At 43.8% G+C, this 20170-nt stretch overlaps 1 protein-coding gene across 5 annotated transcripts in view; it reads left to right on the top strand.

Annotated features, from left to right (window-relative positions):
- The window catches only part of MPP7 (MAGUK p55 scaffold protein 7), a 194563-nt gene that overhangs the window by 136577 nt on the left and 37816 nt on the right, over positions 1–20170 (top strand). For 4 of the 5 annotated variants that reach the window (XM_084781083.1, XM_084781081.1, XM_084781080.1 and 1 more), the window contains 8 exons: positions 1440–1571; positions 2733–2814; positions 3739–3824; positions 4884–4958; positions 5131–5327; positions 5783–5847; positions 15111–15131; positions 16209–16250. In XM_084781083.1, the coding sequence (XP_084637209.1) occupies positions 1440–1571; positions 2733–2814; positions 3739–3824; positions 4884–4958; positions 5131–5327; positions 5783–5847; positions 15111–15131; positions 16209–16250 (700 nt within the window). The remainder of the gene's footprint in view (positions 1–1439; positions 1572–2732; positions 2815–3738; positions 3825–4883; positions 4959–5130; positions 5328–5782; positions 5848–15110; positions 15132–16208; positions 16251–20170) is intronic. The other variant, XM_084781084.1, reaches the window with a different exon arrangement.

Below are 20170 nucleotides of genomic sequence, written 5' to 3'. Positions count from 1 at the left end.
AAGTATATTTAGTAAGTTACAGGTTGGATGTTGGGACTAGAGGGGAGAGGAGGGCATGGTCTCTAGGTCTCCAGCTGGAGTCAGGTTCGCGTAGTCAGCAAGTGAGGGAGATCTTTCAAGTGCATTCATCTGAAACACGATGTGCAAAGTTCCAGCACGTTCTCTCCTCTTTGATGTATGTGAGAAAATGTTAAAAGATACTTTCATTCTCTTATATATACCCATTACACAAAATACGTAAAACAAAACAAAAACAATGAATAATGGTGTTGACCAATTATCTGGTGGTAGTAGAAAAAATTTAAATGCACACACATAAGCATGTGAGGGCGAGAGGGGATATTATGTATCAACTCATTATATGTGTGGAAGGTGGGCTTGGACATCATCTGATTTTCCTGCCCCTACCTACCTCCTGAGTGCTGGGATTAGAGGCACACTCCACCACACCTGATTTATACAATGGGAGCAGCCCAGGGCTTCATGAACACTGAGCAAGCACTGAGCTACATCCCCAGCAGAGGGGAAAAAAAAACGTTTAGAAACCATATGGCTCAGTGGGTAAATCACTGTGACTGTGAGAACCAGAGTTTAGCTCCCGTCACAAGGGGGGGGGCAGAGAGGAGGTCCCCCAGGAAGCTGGCTAGCCAGACGAGCTGAAACACTGATCACTGGGCTCAGTGAGAAGCCCTGTCTCCCTACATATGGTGGAGAGGGATCAAGAGAGACACTTAAAAAAAAAAAGATTTATTTATAATATGTATGCAGTGCTCTGCCTGCATGTACACCTGCAGGCCAGAAGAGGGCATCAGATCACATTAGAGATGGTTGTGAGCCACCATGTGGTTGCTGGGAATTGAACTAATGACCTCTGGAAGGGCAGTCAGTGCTCTTAACTGCTGAGCCATCCTTCCAGCCTCAAAGAAGACACTTGATATTAGCCTTAGGCCTCCACATGCACACAAGGGCTCCTGGGCCCTGTGTGCACTCACATACATATGTACAAACATCCATCCATGCATTACGTTACATGGTGATTTTCAAAAATGTTTTTAAAATGTAAAGAACAAATGGACAGTGTCGCAAGCTTCTGTCAGCTCATGGGCAGTGTATCAGTAAAGTCTCTCCAGCAGACTTTGCCCAGCAGGTACATTATAGGGGTTCCTAGAGAATATATAGGTTAGAAGCAATTTAATGCAGATTGGATCATGTGTCAGTGGTACCGGAAGTGGAGGTGCAGGTGCACCTGAGTAGATCTGCCTTCTGTCATCGCACAGTCTGCCTCTGCCCCCACTGCCCGAGCTGAAGACTCCCTGCTGCAGCTGGTTTCTGTACAATCAGCAAGCTAACAGGGTAATGCTGTTTCAGCTTTGTTCACATGCCAGTGTATTAGGGCTTTTGTATCTGATGGAGTCTCTGTTGAATCTTTGGTTTTCCAGGCTTTGCTGTCAGTACACGATACGGTGGCTCAGAAGAGTTACGATCCTGTATTGCCTCCCATGCCTGACGACATTGACGATGAGGAAGATTCTGTGAAAATCATCCGCCTGGTCAAGAACAGAGAACCGCTGGTGAGACTGGTCCGCGTGGTGTCTTCAGACATGAGTAGATCTCACAGGGAGCCAAGGCAGATGAGCTAACAGTGCTCACACTCCTAAGATACACTTTTTCTGGGTCTCTAAAAACCAAATGGGACATTTGCATCCAGTGGATATGACTTAGAGCAGCTAACAAAAATCAAAATAAAATAATAGGCATTCTATTTTTTTAAAAATAGTATTAACCTTGAATTAGCCTAGTGACATTTGTAAGGGAAAACTTAACATGTAGCAAAGTATGACTGATTGTAAATTAAGTGATGTAGTTGAAAAATAGTGCTTTAGGCTGCTCTGGAAAGCTTATTTATTTTAAATAGTGAAGAGAAATTAACCTGGTATCTAGTATTGACAATACAAACAGAACTGTTTATTTTGCCACTAGAATTCCCATAGTGTTGAACTGCATCAAGGGACCTTGGGCTTCTGTGATAACACCCCATTCACACCCAAGGAAGTCATAGCCTAGTTCCCAGAGCCCTGAACAGACATGTTCCATGATTCTGCTATGGATCTTGAGCAGAAAAACATCCTAGGTCATCCAAAGGGATATTTTGCTTGCATATCTATATCTATATCTATATCTATCTATCTATCTATCTATCTATCTATCTATCTATCTATCTATATCTGTGCACCATGTGTGTGCTTGGTACGTTGATCTCCTGGGACTGGAGGTACAGCTGGTTGTGAACTGCCATGTTGGGGCGTTGGGAATTGAACCTGAGTCTTCTGGAAGAGCAGCCCATGCTCTTAACCACTGAGCCATCTCTCCAGTGTCCCATCATGGGATATTTATATATAAGGACAGAATGAAATGAGAAAGTATCCCAAAAGTAAATCAATACCAGATGGGTAATTTAAAGGAAAAAAAATGTGTCACATGAATTCGAAGAGATTTAAGATTTCACCAATCTTTAACTTGTGCTGAAATACCAGGACCTCTGTATGTAGCTTGAATTCGGGGCATTCTAAGGAGGACCCGACGGACAGGTCTTTTTCCTCCCGACTTGTTCCTTTCTCTTTCTTGCAGCTTCTAGTTGTTATTTCACATCTCTGTCTTACAACCCAGTTCACAGATCTGCCTACAAATGTTTTTTGTTTTCTTTTCTTTTCCCACCTCTGTTGCCTGGAAAGGGCGCCACCATTAAGAAAGACGAGCAGACTGGGGCAATCCTCGTGGCTCGCATCATGCGGGGAGGAGCTGCAGACAGAAGTGGTGAGAGCTTTGTTGGTTGGCTATGGACAAATCGTATTGTGTTCTATGAGGAGTTACGTGGGATACAAGGTAGCAGAACCAACAGCAAGGCATGGTTCGCTGTGTTGAAATGTGGACACTGTGCAAACAAATGATAATAGATGAATCTCCCGCTGTGCCCTTAGCTTATATAGTCTTCCAAAGACATGGGGTTTTCACTTCACAGTACTGACGGTCAAGCCTATGGCCTCGGCCATGCTAGTCAAGTGTTCTACCCTGGAGATACTGCCCTCACCACCTACAAGTTATATTATGAACCATTTTATTCTTTTTTCACGTGAAAAATATGTACTACTAATACATACAATTTGAAAAATAAATTTACAAATTACTTTAGATGCTGGCAGAATAGCTCAGTTAGCAAAGTGTTTGCTGTACATGCGTGAGAACCAAGTTTAATCCACAGCACAGACATTGAAATCCAAGCGAAGTGGCGTGTGCTTAGCATTCCCACTTTGCGGAGGTGGTCACAGGCCAACCAGCACAGCCTCCAGCACAGTCCTCCAGGCCAGTGGGAGAGCAGATCCATTTCTCGAAAACAAGGTAGTTTGCTCCTGAGGAACATGCCAAATTTGACCAAAGAAAAATAAGTGAATACTAAAAATGAACTATTTTCTAAGGTGTCACTAATGAACATATCTAGATAGAGACCAAGTTGCTGCTACTGATGGTGCCGTGTTCATCATGAGAGCACTGCTGAATCGGAGCACGTGAGGAGTCGAGGCCTCCTTTTCCGATACTTGAGTTGCCTCGAGGAATGAGGGACACTCCACTGCTGGGAACAGTCACAGACCACAGTGTCGTTTTTTTTGTTGTTGTTGTTGTTTTGTTTTGTTTTGTTTTTTTTTTTGACACTGCTGATTTACCAGGTTTCCTGTTTGTCAGGTCTCATTCACGTGGGTGACGAGCTGAGGGAAGTCAATGGGATCCCAGTGGAAGACAAGAGGCCCGAGGAAATAATACAGATTTTGGTAAGCTGTCACATCATTGTAAATCTCAGTGAAAATCAAATCACCGTGCTTTCAGGTTCCTCAGGCTGATTTGGACTCACTCCTCCAGATTCAGAGTGCTGCCCACATACTGAGAAACGCTTTTGCTAAGGTTCTCATGTACAAAATGAAAGTGACAAAAGTAGCGAGCTGCTGATGTGCTTTGAGGGTTGAATAGGGTTATAGTGATAGCTGCTGAGTTTCAGGTCGGTGCAAAGTGCGTCTGCTGTGTGGTGAGGCTCTTGCTTCTGCCCCTCTCATGAGCACTAAAACTTGAATGAAATTGTCTTAGGCGTGGGAATTGTTAAGACTTAAGTTCAGGTGTAGGGGTAAAATGGAGGCCGCCCCTTTGTATATGAGCTTGCAAGCCTATAGCAATAGAGAGATGAGCTAGTACCTCCAATAGATGCCTTCATAAAAGCCCATTCACAAGGAGGTCTGTCTTGGTCTGAGATAATCATCCAGCATCTGTGGGTCATGGAATTGCTGTCTTCATTAAATTTGAGTAGACATTCTGACTGTCTTTAAACCTCTCAATGGAGTTGTTATATGTGGTGTTTACCTAACTGCCAGAATAAAGCCAAGCTGGCTATGCTTGGTTGCTTTTGTTGCTGCACGTCGCTGCCAAGTGAATCCCGTATTCATAACCACAGAAATGATGTGTCTGGTATCAGCTTTCTAGTTCACCCAGTGTGGATGCCAACACTTAAACACCAGGATCTCGTCTCTGTGTTATCTGTTCTAGTCACTGGCTGTTGTGCTCATTTCAAGCGTAGTTCATATTGTGCCTGCCTGCTTCGAGGTAACAGCTTGGATGGCAGTAGGTGTATTGAGACCTTAAGCATACAGGGGGTGTAAAAGTGTAAATGTGGTCTTGAGCTGACTTGATCCACTTTAGAGCTTTCTCATGTTTCTGGACTTTCTACAAAGTTTCCTGGCTTCTTCTACGTGGAACGCCAGGCCCGTACACTCCTACCTGCGTGCTGTGGTGTCTCCTTGCCTTATCTCCCTAATGACTCTTTCTTTGATCCCTGATGCCAGAGTCAATCCCAGGGAGCAATTACATTTAAGATAATACCCAGCACCAAAGAGGAGGCACCTTCTAAGGAGGGCAAGGTAAGTCCTTAAAATACTGTTTGGGTTGGGGATTTAATGTGGGTTTTTGTTTTTCTTTTTGTTTTCCTCAACTAATACATACCGGCTTTGAAAATCACTACTTCTTACGTCTACGTTGCAAGAATGAAGACGTCTTTTCCATTCGCCTCCCCCATTTATTCTTGCTTTCCAGATGTTTCTCAAAGCCCTCTTCGACTATGATCCCAAGGAGGACAAGGCCATCCCGTGTAAGGAGGCAGGGCTGTCTTTCAGAAAGGGAGACATTCTTCAGATTATGAGCCAAGATGATGTGACGTGGTGGCAGGCGAAGCATGAGGGTGATGCCAACCCCAGGGCAGGCCTGATCCCCTCGAAGCACTTCCAGGAACGGTAAGCCGCTGGCCCAGCGCACAGTGACCTTTCAAAGGACTTTCCATTCCCTGCAGAGTGTCACGCTAGCACAGTTATGATAAAAATCGTCTTCAAACCCTGCCTGCGAATCTGTTGTCTGCTGGGTTTGGATTCGGAGCTGTTTTGTCTAGCTCTGTGACTAATGACCAAACGTAGTACGCCAGGGCCAGGTCCTCCTGTGTTTGTTGTGAAACAAGCAGACACCTAGCACACTAATATCCGGGTGTGTGCTTCAAGGAGAGGTGGAGGCGGGAGTCGTCACTTCAGGAAAGGGGGCAACTTTAAAACGTGAGCAGCAGCGGCTTTGGCTCGTTTGAGCAGCTCGTCTTGACTCTCTTCAAGGTCTTCCTTACGGATTTTATATTTTGGTGCTGTGTTAACCTTGAACCTGGGCCTGAAAGTTGATAGGCACATTGGCCTTTTCTTTCCCCCAGGAGATTGGCTGTGAGACGACCAGAAATAGTAGTTCAGCCTCTGAAACTTTCCAACAGGAAATCATGTAAGTTTGTTAATAAGAATGCACGGTAACCCAATCCTGCTGTTGGTTTTTGACTGTGAAAGCAGGTGCTCCGGGGAGGAGGGGGGGGGGGTCATATTATCCTGCAGTAGCTCTTGGGCCATCGTGTCTCAGAAACCCAACACAGAAATAATTCACAGTAATGTGATATCTTTGCAAGGGAAAAAAAAAAGATGTGGTAGGGTGTTCATTGTGCTGTGCAAAACTCACTGTCTGAGACAGTCGTCAGTAACTTTCGACGCTTAAAGACTGAGTAAGGAGCTTACAGTACAACTCTGTGATTGTTGTTGTTTTTCCCTAGGCCAGAAGGCTCAGGGTAAATACTTCTCTATAAAAATTAGGGACAAGGAAAATAAAACAAAACTATCATTTTCTTGGGCACAGAAGCATTTGTGCCTAAGAGCAACCATGCTTAATACCTTCCTATCTACCAATTTCGATCGAGTACTTGATCCCACCTGCACTGAGTTCTCACCAGACCGAAAGAAAGGGAATGAGAGTTAAAAAAAAAAAAAAGGTCGTGTAACACTACTGAAAGAGAGTGGGCTTGGAACATTTTTTTTTTCTTTATTTCCTTCTTTTCGCCTTCTTAGGTCTTCATCACATACACTTCATCTCTTTAAATGGTCTATGTGTCTGGGCATTTTAAGAGGGGGAAAAAAACCCTAGTCCCCACCCCTTAAAAAAAAAACAGTGATTGTATGTTAAAAAGTGAAATGAACAAACAAATGGCCCTGAAATTTTATACCAACATCTGTTTTTAGTATTGTTGCATTTTTTTCACATCTCCTGTTATTTCCTTCAGTTTGTAGGCACTTACAGCCCAGGAATCATGTAGTAAGAATGCCAGACTGCAGCTCAGAGTAAATCTCCCAGCAGGTCGGTGCACCACTGAACGGAAGCCCGCTTGCTTTTGCTGCAGTCCGGGTGCACGTGGCGTTCTGAGATACGAGAAGGCCTGTGGCTCAAGGGTGCATTGTTTCTAAGTGTGGACACTTTTCACCGTCAGCTCCTCCAGCTTTGAGGAGCTGAGCCTGGGCACTGAGTGGAGATTTGTGCTGCTGGAGTATATTCAGTGCTTGTTAGATGAAATATGCCGCGACACAGTGAGGGAAACAAGACTTCACTCAATTTGAAGATGTGCCCAGCTTTGAACTGTAGGCAGGTTCCTTAGAACCTTATCATTTGAAATAATTAGGAAGTTTTACTAATTTGAAAATGTACTAAGTATATGTCTCTTTAAAGAGCTGTAAAGAAGGGGTAGCTTCTTAATTGCTCTCTCAACTTGATATAGGTGTGTGCGGACTTGCGTGTGTGTGTGTGTGTGTGTGTGTGTGTGTGTGTGTGTGTGTGTAGGTGTGGGTGTAAGGGGAGAGTGCTGGTGTCAACATGAGTTGTAATGGAGGCTTCTGCCCATTGTTTGGCATCATTTTACTTTTATGTTAATATTTAAATATTTGGATCTGGGTGTTTATTCTAGGAAGTATCTTTACCAGATTACCATCTTTATTTGTTTGGGGTTTGTTTTTTGTTTTTTGTTTTTGTTGTTGTTGTTGTTGTTGTTGTTTTTCGTTGATTTTTATCTTACCACTTGAGTTCCATTCCAACACTCTAGGGGCATAATTGTGGCAAAGCATGCACCCAGCACTCAGCCTGGGCTTCTTGTCCTAGCACTGCACACAAGAAAGAGACAGAAGTGCACTTGCTGTCCTTCCTGCTCTTTTCCTTTCTCCCCTCCCCCACTCTTCTTGGGTATTTGAGACAAGGTCTTGCAGTGTGTCCCAGTGGAGCCTCAACCTTGTGTGCTTTCTCTCCCACCTCCGCAGTGCTGATACAAAGGTCTGTGCTTCTGATTTTCGCTCTTTTTATACCTTGATTTTTATTCACTAAAATGTGTTACCCGCTAAGAGATGGGTAAATCGGCCCAAGGTATCTAAGTAAACCAGCAGCATGTCTTTTAAAATAGCATTGCTCAGAGAGAGCAGGTTTCCATGAGACTTGAATGAAGCAGGCCAGTATTTTCTATTCTCTGAGATTGAAGTTCTGTTTGAAATTCCTTGGCCACTATCTGCAGAAATGGGTTGTGTTAGCTCTGAATATTTACAGTGACCTTTAGAAGCACATTAAACTACATTGCTCTTTTTTTCCTCTGTGTAGTGTTTTGTAAGGCCTGCCTGGCTCAAATGCTGGATAAGGTTTTAGAACGAGAAACCTTCACTGTCACAGTCTTTCCCACATTGCAGGAAGAGGTCTAGGAAGGAAAATAGAAAGTTGATAGAAATGATGTTAAATGCTTGAAGAAAAATAATTGATAGTGCTTGGGAGATGGATCACTGCGAAGGGCGTGTGCTGCTCTTACAGAAGATAAGACTTAGGTCCGAGCATCTACCTCATACAGCTCACAGCTGCCTTTTACTCCAGCATCAGGGATCCAGCACATTCTTCTGAGCTTATTGGGTACCCACAGACATCTCACAGACATCCCACAGACATCATCCCACAGATATCATCCCAGAGACATGCCACAGACATCCCACAGATATCATCCCACAGACATCCTACAGACATCCCACAGACATCCCACAGACATGCCACAGACATCCCACAGATATCATCCCACAGACATCCCACAGACATGCCACAGACATGCCACAGACATCCCACAGACATGCCACAGACATGCCACAGACATCCTACAGACATCCCACAGACATCCCATAGACATCCCACAGACATGTCACAGATATCATCCCACAGACATGCCACCGACATCACACAGACATGCCACAGACATCCCACAGACATCATCCCACAGATATCATACCACAGACGGACATCCCATAAACAGACATCCCACAGGCATTATCCCACAGACATCATCCCACAGACACCCCACAGATAGACATCCCACAAATAGACATCCCACAGATAGACATCCCACAGACATCCCACAGATAGACATCCCACAGACATCATCCCACAGGCATCATCCCACAGACATCATCCCACAGACACCCCACAGATAGACATCCCACAAATAGACATCCCACAGATAGGCATCCCGCAGATAGGCATCCCACAGAAAGGCATCCCACAGACATCATCCCACAGACATCATCCCACAGACATCATCCCACAGACATCCCACAGATAGGCATCCCACAGATAGACATCCGACAGATAGACATCCCACAGACATCATCCCACAGACATCATCCCACAGACATCATCCCACAGACATCATCCCACAGACATCATCCCACAGACATCATCCCACAGACATCGCACAGACATTGCACAGATATCCCACAGACATCCATTAATACCTCAAAATAGAACTTTTAAAATAAGGGATCTTGGGGGGGGGTAGTGATTTGTAACTTTATCAACAAATACAACAATGAAACAAACATTTTGCATCCTCCATAGCCTAGGCAGGCTTTGGACTCTCTGTGCAGCCAAGGACAACCTTGAGCTCCAGATCCTTCTGCCTCCGCTTCCTGAGCGCCGGGAACGCAGGTATGCAATGCCTCACAAATAGTTCATGAGGTGTTGGCATGGAGCGCAGGGTGTTACGCATGCTCAACAGCACTCTACTGACTGAGCTATATCAGCAGTTCCTAAAGATGTTGTAACTGAAAATTTAAGTGTACTTGAGACCCAGGGAAGTACAGCATGCTCTGACTTTGAAGTGCTAAATTTCCCCACATGATAGCACATGAAGTCACTTGGTTCCCTGTTAGCACAGTGTGATTGCTGTGTCACTGCCATTTTACTCCTTATTTCATTCCTAAGTGTATCGTAGTAACTAGAAAAAGTTCACGGAAGATAATTCTAGAATCGCACAGTGACTAGGTTAAAATCAACACAGGATGCAAAGGAAGGCAAATTCTAGTCATGTGTCTTTGCATTTGTCTTTGTGCTAGGGTTTTTGTTCCTAGCTCCAGTGAAAATCAAGCCAAGAAGATATTGATAAGCTCTCTGCACTTTGATGCCAGCGTTTTTATACAAGACTGAGTGCATGCACAGGTGGCATTCATCTTTGATGTTGTACCCAGAGCTCTCCTTAATGACAGCGCGTATCCAGAAAGCGGGCTTCTCAAACAAGAATGTTTGCTTCCTAAACTTTCCCGAAACCTGAGACAGAACTCCTGCAATGAAAATATTCTAAAAGCTTGGGAGCTTGATGCAGGGATCCAGCCCCTCTTTGCTCTGTGCCCTATAATACAAAACTTTCCCACTGTTTTCTCACAGTAGCTCTGTACTGGTAACCCAGACAGAGCTAGATGTCCGATGGGCCTTCTTTGCTCTGGCCTGCTGTGGGTTATTACACCCAGGAGGCAGCTGCTTAAGTCCTGGACGTGGGTGTCTCCCGTAGCACGTGGGAGTGGCTGACGGTAGAGAGTTGGGAGCCTATAGCTCTTACGTATAATTTATTTTGTGTTTCATTTGCATCTATAGCTATGTTGTACCAACCCCCTACACTCACATGCACACTCCACGCTGTGGACGGAACCCAGCACTTTGTGTTTACCATTGAGCTATATCCTCACACCTCGATTAGTTTGTGATAAAGACATGAGTTTTTAAAATATGAAATATTGTTAATTCCTCGTCTCTTGAAGTACAGACAGGCTAGCTACGAATGGTCTTCCTAATTGTGTCCAGATAGAATTTATGTTTACATCCAGTGTTCGTGGCCTTTAGAAAAGATGGATAGGGAAACTTCTTTTTCATATAGATTATTTTACAGTAGAGGATCAAAGTATGATTTCTATATTTAGTGCCTAATCTTTTACAGTTATCAAAGTATAAATAACTCAAGTTCTAATACAGCAAATTGAATAATATTCATATAAATTCTTCCCTTTAAAAATAGCTCTATGGAATTCTTGGCATGGAATAAACAAATGTGTGAAGGTTTTGATATGTTAAGAGTTAGAACATAAAAATCGCAAAACATTTTAACCACAATCAATTTGGGGCTTGTAGACACAAAAGGAAATACTTAATTTCAGATGAAGTGAATGCAGGTAGGACTCACTCGTTATGGACTGGCACACATAGTCTCTGGTTAAAAGAGCTTTAACACTAAGTAAAGTGGTGCCATTTTCTGTATGTGCTGCTGGTATTTCAGGCCACACTTCAGATTCTGCATGTCGTTGTCATAGTGTCTCTCTCTTGAGCACACACCTCCTTCATGCCACCTGCCTTGTGCTTAGCAATTACGCCGGAGCGGCACTTTACAAGCATTGCGTGTGCTGTTAAAAACTTTTGCATATCTAAAGCTTTGTCAAGCATTTTCTTAGTGTCGGTAGCACTTGTTGTTAATAGAAACACGCTTTTTAAAAGGTCTTGCTAGGGTCTAGAGCGATCAGTCAGCAGTTGGGTGCACAATGCATTGTACAGGCACCAAGTTCAGCCCCCACACCTGTGTCAGAAAGATCTAGGATCTGACACCTGTGGCCTCCTCAGACGCCTGTGTTCACATGCACACACGCCTACACACAGGCACATAGCTTAAAATACAAGTTTATAAGTCCCTCTGAATAGTTTCCTTTATGGTAACCTCCTTAATAAAAACCTGGGCTGATGAGTTTTATCAAGAGAAGGTTTATTTTTGGCTCAGTTTTAGAGGTCTAGTTCCTAGTCATCTGACCTCTTTGTCAGGAGCCAGTAGGGAGGAGTTCTTTTGTCCCCTTCATGGGCATGGTTCTGGGGGGCAGAAGTCCTCCCACTGGGCTTCCTTTCCTCCCATAGCTTGGCAGTATGGACCTTTGGCATCCTGGGTCCAAGCTATAACACCCTCATCTTCACTACTGCTGTTGGGCAGATTCCACAGGTTTGGGCTTTGTGGAAAGAGGTGCTAGTGAGCGAGGCTGCCAAGTTTACATCCAGTTGTTCACACAGTGCCGACTCAGTAAATTCTGGGCATGGCTCATGCTCTCTTCTGAAACAGTCTTAGGAAAGATTTTTTCCAATTTGAAAGGTTCCAAGCCATGCTGTCTTTTGTAGTTCTTCCTGGAGACCCAGTGGCATGCTGGTGAGGAAGAGTCTGTTCATGGTTAAGGGTCTGATCTGTGGTTATGGCATATCCACACTCAGGGAAGGCTACAATCAGTGCTAAGGGGATGTAGGCAAGCAGATGTAACCTTGCTGACGGAATAGGAAGCTGGCTGCAGTTTGCTGTACACAGCTCTCAGCATCCTCCCCTCTAGCCTTCCCAGTCCATCTTCTGGTTTCCTTGGTACCCATTCCTCTGTGGTTTTATAGCTCCCGTGTCCTGTTTTCCAGGCTTCCAAGCCAGTGAACCAGCGAATCCTGATACCATGGAGGCAGGGGCTAGCCTTCCCAGGCTCTTCTGGGAAGTCCATGGGGCTGTTGAGGCTATAGGGAAAGTACAAGAGGGACAAGTGGTGGAGGTAATGGTGGTGTACGGGGGAAAGGGAGGAAACACTGAGACCCTGATCCCCCACTGGTGGTGTTTCCTAGCTCTTCTTGAATAATCACAAAGTGGCTCTGGTGTGAAGGTTTGGCATTTGTAGTTACATACATGTGGCCAGACTTCTGGGTCCACATCCTTTGTATTTCACTACGTGCATGTGTTTTCATTTGTATAATGGGGCTAATAGTCCTGTCCTCATGGAGTTGCTGGAAGATTAAATAGCTTACCCCATTTCTTCTGAGATCAATACTTTGTATATTTTCTCTCATTTTTCAAAGCTGTCAATTCTACAGAAATCCTTTGTTTTTTCCACATGTTTTTTCCATATATATACATACACACACACATACTATGCTTAAAAATCATGCCATCCTTCCCAATAACTGTATGGAGAAATAATTGTATAAATTTATACAACATATGAATTTCTGACCTTTTATTGGAATATGAAATAGCATGTTATATGTAACATAAAATGCTTATTGTGGGTTGATTGTTGGCATTTCAAGTTTTTGTTTATCTCTGTGGCCTTAATTATCTAGATTATCATGATGTTGAAGTCTTTAACCAGGGGTCTATTATTTACTTATTCTATTATTCCTGTCAAAAGACATATAGAGGATTTAGCAGTCTACTTTATAATAGAGCTCATGATCTTTTTACAGTGATGGGTTTTTGTTTTTATTGTATTTGTTTGCTTGATGAGGTAGGGTCTTAGTATATAGCCCTGGCCTGGTACTCACTGTGTTGCGCAGGCTGGCCTCAAGCTCAAATCAATCCTCCCACCTCAGCCCGCTGCAAACTGGATTACAAGTGTGTCTTGCCACGCAGAGTGCAGTGATTCTCAAGTTGTGTTGTGTGATCTCTGTACGGCCCAATGCCTGTTCTTGCCGACTCTGATCATGCAGTTTATTCTATGTTTTCTGATCATTTGTTTTGGATGCATTTAGCATTTCAGAACTACTGAGAAATATGCATAAAGACTAATTTGGGATGCTTATAGTATGAGCCTGAATAATATTCTTTGCTTATCATATTTGCTAACTGTCAAGTAGAGCCATCACAGCTTGATAACCCAGTGGTGTTCCCTTTCCCTGACCCGCTTTCTATGGCTACTGTCCTATAGCTTTGGGAGGTTTTACTCTTATTCCTTCTATATAGGCATGCCGTAAAATAGGTTCCACCTCGATTCAGGGTGTGACTTGTTTGGAGTATGCTGCCATTACATTTTCTATTCTTTACTAGGGAGAAGTCTCCTGGTCAACCTTTTAAGTTGCTGTCTAATTAGTAACTCAAGACTACAAGCTTCTTTTTTAAAGCACTTTTTGTTGTAGTTCTTCAAAAATTAAAGGCAAGTCTGGCATGGTGGCACATGCCTTATAGTCACAGAACTTGGCAGAGAGAGAGAACAGGACACTTGTAAGTTCACGTTTACCTTGCTGTACCTAGTGAGGTTCGGGGCTGCACAGCAAGATTCCATCTTTTAAATAAATAAATAAATAAATAAATAAATAAATAAATTTGCCATATCATCCAGCTTAGACCATTTCTTGGGCAGACATCTAAAAGAATGAAAGACTCTGCCAGCAAGGTGACTTAGTGGGTAATGGTGACTTGCTATAGAAGACTGACAACCTGAGTGTGATCCCAGGACTCACAGAAAAGTGGAAGGAGAGATCCAACACCGTAGAGTTGACCTCTGACCTCCACATGCATGCTGTGGCACACACATGCACACAATAATAATAAATAAACATTATTTTTGAAAGAGTGACACTTGCTGTACAGATAGCTTATATTCCATGTTGATTATGGTACTGTTGAGGGTATCCAAGTTACGGATTCAGTTCTGGTGCCCGTGAACAAATGAACGGGAAAAGGAAATGTGATGCATGTGCACAAAGGTCTTTACGAAGTCATAAAGAAGAGTAAAGTGATATGCCATTTGCTGGAATAGAGGATAGAAAAAAGATTTCAAAATGTCAAGTGAGATTAAACCACTTCACAAAAATAAATACAGCATTTATTTTCTCAGTTGGAAGCTAGGGGGAAACAAAAAGGTAAGAAACTAAGAGGGGGCGGGGGATATGCCAGATGTGGACGAGATCAAGGTAGAGATGGACAGGAAGTAATCGAGGAGGAGTGAGCATGATTGATGTGCGTCATGCGGATGCCTGCTTATGCCATCATTAAATCCCCCTTTACAGTTGGTACAGGGGAATAGAAAACAACACAGTGGCATGCGCCTGTAGATAGTCCCAGCACTTGAGAGACAGAGCAAAAGAAGCTCTATAAATTCTAGGTTACCCTGGTCTATATAGTGAGTTCTAGGGCAGCCAGGCATATACAGTGATATGGCACAAGTAAAAAAAATTAATAAAATACCCTCCATGAAATAATGTGATAATTGCCTCATCAGGATACTGTTGAAATTACAGAATACTTAGACATTTTCAGAGCAGACTTGCTTATTTCTAAGATCTTTTCTTCCTTTGATATTTAATTTTCATGAAGCATTTTTCAATGTACTGATAATATCGAATTATAAGCCAACCAATCTATTAAAAGAAATAAAATCTCCTTATTCACAGTATTATTTTCAGTAAAAATGTTGGCAGTTTTTTTTCTAGTTATTTTTGCCCATTTGGTCGCTTACTATAAGCTGTATGGGCACTTCATGTCTTTACTAAAATGTATACATTCTGCACATACAGGCTTCAGCACAGTCTACAATTGTATTTACTGACTAATAATTCAAATGTTTACATGTGTGTGTTTTCCCTCCTTCGGCTTTTCTAAGATGAGGAAGCAGTTGAATGTGGTAGGTAGATTTTATTTTTGTTGTTTTTACTTGGATCTTCCTATTTTGTTGTATTTTCTGCCTTTTTAACTGTCTTCTTTCTCATTTTCTTTATGCTCCTCAGAGGAAATTAAAGGTACATGTGTGAAAGTCTTGCTGTGTGGTTAACGAGTTTATTTAGTGAGAAGTAGAGCAGGCTTGAATGGACGTGCCGAGCACTGTTTAGATGCTCTTTACGAGGACAAACTTCCACTTCCAGTACCAAAAATCATGGCTGGACTTTGTAACTCGTAACCTTGGTCTACACAGTGTGCTTGTGACTCTGTCACTAGTCTTAAATAAAAGCTAACAGAAGAAGCAGTGTTGGTCATGCTTTCGTGTGGTGACTGACAGGCATGCGCTCTGCCCTTCAGAGCCTTGGGGTGTTGTTTGTGTGAGTGTTCTAGGACAAACAGTAACTATTTCACTGCTTTAAAAGAAGCACGGCTCAGAACTCACGCGATTCCCCCCAACAGTAGCACACTGTTTAATTTTAAAGGTTTTATTTTATTGCTTAATGAAAATAGAATATTATTCTTCTATCCCTTCCCAACGTGGGATCAGTACACTTATCAGCAAGGGTGATGCTAGTCTCACCTTTCTGTCTACTCCAGTCAGCCAAAGTAAACGCTGTATTTTACATAGTATCAAAGAGCTGATTTATAAAAGTAAATTTACTTTGGGAGCCACTGGTGTAATTTTCTTTACTGTGAAAATATAAACATTTCAGATAATTTAAAAAAAAAAAGATTTTCTTTGGAACTGTATCAAGGAACCTCTGAAGAAGGTTGAAAGAAAGAAAGAAAGAAAGAAAGAAAGAAAGAAAGAAAGAAAGAAAGAAAAGAAAGAAAGAAGCTACCCAGTAGTATGAGGTCTTCAAAATAACCCGAATTTACATAGTAAACAAAATGTTTCTTAAGAGTGCCATCATCAGGGCTGCTCCGTGCTGTGTGGTCCATGACTGCTCTGGTAATGGACTTGTGGCGTCTGTGGCTGGGCTCCTAATCGTTTTGCTTTGTCTCCTGACTCCTGCTGTATTGGCTTTTACCTTCTACCCAGAGGATGCCGGATATGATGGTAACAACAGCGGAACCTACATAGGTGAGCAATTGGCCGTGTTGGAAGAAGATGTCTTTGTCTTCTGCTGCTTTCTTTAACAGAATCATATTATTTCCTTTTAAATTAGCATGTTTGCTTGAGAATGCTCCAACAGTCGGGCAAGCAAGGAACCTTTTTGGACAGGCTCAGCAGGCACTGTGGATAGTTCACAGGAAGCACTCCAGACAGCTTTTTTTGATAGAGGAATGAACACACACTATGCCGGTGTTAATAATTTTGCTCAGTAGCAGTTTCGGGTCTTTTCTGAACAATTTAGTTGGCTGAGATTGCTCAAAGCTGTTCCTTCTCTCAAACGACTTCTTCCTTACATTTTCTTACGAGTTGTTATTTCCACAGCTGTACAAACAACCACAGATAGAGTCAAGCCTTATTACTAGTCTCTAACGTATGGTTTAAAGAGCTTCTTTCTCATTTGGAGATGCTGGGGAATGTTATAGACGGAAGCAAAAGTGTCTAGAAACCACTAAAGCCAACAAGATTGTCTTCTTCTACGTTTCGCTCACTGCCTCTTCCACCCTTGCTTTGGTTCGCCGGAAAATTCTGTGCTCAGCACTTGAGGGGGGCGGTGTATGGGGAGGGCGGCATATGAATTAAGGGCCGAGCACGTACCTTCTAGCCTCCTTTGAGGATTGTCACTCTCATGCATGGTGGTAAGATCTGGTGACTGAGGAAGTGGGGCAGATGCTGTATGAGGTACCTGGTAGCTATAGTTTCCCCAGTGCCTCGAGGCTGGGGTTGCCTATCCGTCCTCTGACAGTTAGTCATGAGGCTCCAGGAAGCATATGGTGCTCACCTAAGAACCAAAAGATACAATGAATGCCTCTGGATTCGTCCCACATCTGTATAAAGACAACTGTGATTGGCTTCCTGGCAGCTGGCTTCTGGGCTTTGTTTTGTTAATCGTACCAGAAACTCTGAAACACACAGTATTCTCATTTCACATCATCAACCAAACTAAAATGTTAGTTTTCTTGTCTCCCATCACCTGAGTTTACTGAAAAGTCTAATATTTGGGGGATTAGAGAGGGGTTCTACATCCATCGCACTGCACCGAAATTAGGAGACAATGTGACCTGTGTTCTGTGGACTGTCACTTCTCTTTTATCCCCCCAAAATCCCTAGTAGCTTTACACAGGGAGCACTTAGGCCCGTAAGTCTGATGTCAGCCCTATGGTTCTGCCCAGGCTCCGCTTGCTGCTTCTTTGCAGTCCGGTAGCTGGGGTCTATCTCATTTGTTTGGAGTTTAACTCGGTGAGCACATTGGCTACATGTGGTCTTTGTGTGTATGCATGTGCGGAGATCTTACCACATGCACATGTGAGTCCCTGCATGTGAAAGCCAGAAGTCAGTGTCAGGTGTCTTCCTCAGTCACCCTCCAAGTGATTTATTTTTTTGAGACAGGGTAGCTCACTGACTGGCCAGAGTCAGCTGGCCACCAAGCCTCCCCTGCTTACCCAGTGCCAGGATTACATGTACATGCTACCATGCCTGGCTTCTTACATGGGGACTGAGGACCAGAACTCAGGTCCTCTACCTGCTGAGCCAATTCTCCAGCTCCTTGTGTGGTCTTTCACTCTCTAGGAAACTCCCCAAACTTCTCAGGGGTACTCAGGACTCCTGACTGCAGCAAGAGGAAGCACTCCGAGATTGTTCCTGCATTTAGCCTTTTAGTGACCAGAATAGGTCTCCTGGCCAAGACATAGTCAGTGCGGGAGGGGGGGGGCTGCCTAAGGTCATGGGCGCTGGGAGACGGGAAGAGATGCACAGCCGTTACCATGTGTTTTTACTCTCAAAGGCAGAGACAAAGATGCCACTCCACCTGATGGGAGAGTTTGTGCTCAGCCATGTGGTGAAGGGTACAACATGAGCAGGGTCTACAGTGTGGCAGTTCACACACAGAGATGCAGCTGTCAGCCTGAGGTGGTCAGAGACGCCATTCTTAATAGATGCCCTTGGAGCTGTTGCCAGGTGCGGGTGGATTTGAAGTTGGCAGGAGGGCCTAGCAGTGGTCCCAGCTGTGTGGGAGAGGCGAGTGTTGGCGAACACAGGGCATACTTAGGTTTGGGTGATCTGTAGGTAAGTTATTTATTAGTTTGGTTACTTGATAATATGAGATAATAAACATCAGACCAAATAACTTACACTTACTAGAGTTTCACCTGGTTTTTATACTCGGCATCGTTTTGCATAAAATTGCATCCAAATATCAGAATAGGGGTTTTTAATCTGTGCTTCTACTGTAGCATATGGAAAATTTATAAAATGGATATTTAATCAGTAGACATGAGTTAAAGGTCCCAAAGCAAAGGGGCCATAAGCAACATAGATTTTTCTCAGCCAGCACAGACTTCTGATAAAATGCCTTTACGATCTGGCACCCAGTCTAGAGTTGAGAAGCTGCCCGAAAAGCAACTGTTCCTGTAAGCTAACCCGCAAGGTGTCAAAGGTAGCAACTAGACCATGAGGACAGCAGTTGAGTTCAAGGCAGGCTTTTCTGCTCACGTGTATTTTATCATTGACTCTTCACTTTTTAATTTTAACACATTAGTGTGTTTACATGTGTGTCTGTGTACCACATCCCTCAGAAGCCCTGGGAACCGAGTTGCAGATGATGCGAGTCACCATGCAGGTGCTGGGATGCGGACCCAGGTCTTCTTAACAGCTGAGCCATCTCTTCCTCCCCCTCTAGGTAGTGTTTTAGGTGGGGGACAGGGATATTGCAAATGAGAAAAGAGAATCTGATACCTTCTGTAGGAACTGCTGATGGAGCCTGTGGTAAAGGATTGCACATCCCCGAGGAAATGGCTGGGTGAAGAGACCCAGCTGAGACTAGAGCTTGGATTGACTGAAGTGCGGTCTACGTGCCTCTCATGAGCTGTCATGATAGCTGCTTTGGGGAAGTTAGACGGCTTGGGTTTGCAAGACACCGTTCCGCTGTAGATCAACCAACTACAGATGAGAGGAGGAAGCAAGTGGTTATTAAGGAGTGGAGATGAGTAAATAAATGACACAATCCATTGGGAGTGCGGTTGGGCGATAGATGAACTATGCAGTGCTTATATTGGACATAATCCAGTGGCTGGAAGTAGGGTAGGTAAGTAAATGACAGAACTATTGGATCATAAGATGTAAAATTCACCAGGCATGGCGGCACAGACCTGTAATCCCAGCACTTGGGGAGGCAGAGGCAGGCAGATCTCTGTGAGTTCGAGGCCAGCCTGGTCTGCAAAGCTAGTCCAGGATAGCCAAGGCTACACAAAGAAGCCCTGTCTCAAAAAACAAACAAACAAACAAAAAAGTTGCATTAAAGAAGCTGGCCAATGAGGGGCCTCCCTGAATAGTTCTTGTATAGTCAAAATGCTGAGAGGAGCATTGTGCAAAATAAGCCTCTAAGTAGTGGGATAAACATGGCACGAGACTAAGGCAGAATGTCCGCTGCACCCAAAGGAGCCTGTGCAAGAAGGCCGCTGTGGCTCCAGCAGAGTGACTAGAAGGGAAGTGGGCAGGAATTGAAGTCTGTACAACAGGGCATGCCAAGCAGGGCAAGCGTTTATGGAAGATGAGGCATCATTGGCAGGTCCTGGGCAAGGCAGAAACATGGCCTGACTTGTGTGTTTCAAGTTCCCACTAGCTGGTGGGTTGAGGATCTGGTAGGGAGCAGTGCAGAAGCAGAGACACACTGCAGTAGCTCAGGTAAGAACTGGGATGTCTCCCCTGGAGGTAGTGAGGAGGCCAGATCCTGGACATACGGTTTGGGTCACTGTGACTCCAACAGTGGAGTTAAATGTTTGCTGAGGTGGGGGCTGCCCAGGTGTTTTGGTTTGGGCACAGTATGTTGAAGACAGCTGTATGGAATTGGCATTGGGGACAAATATGTGAGGCACTGGAGTCAAGGCCATCAA

Source organism: Acomys minous, assembly GCF_964271855.1.
Source record: "Acomys minous genome assembly, chromosome: 5".
NCBI lineage: Eukaryota > Metazoa > Chordata > Mammalia > Rodentia > Muridae > Acomys > Acomys minous.
This window is presented reverse-complemented; position numbering and strand designations above follow the sequence as displayed.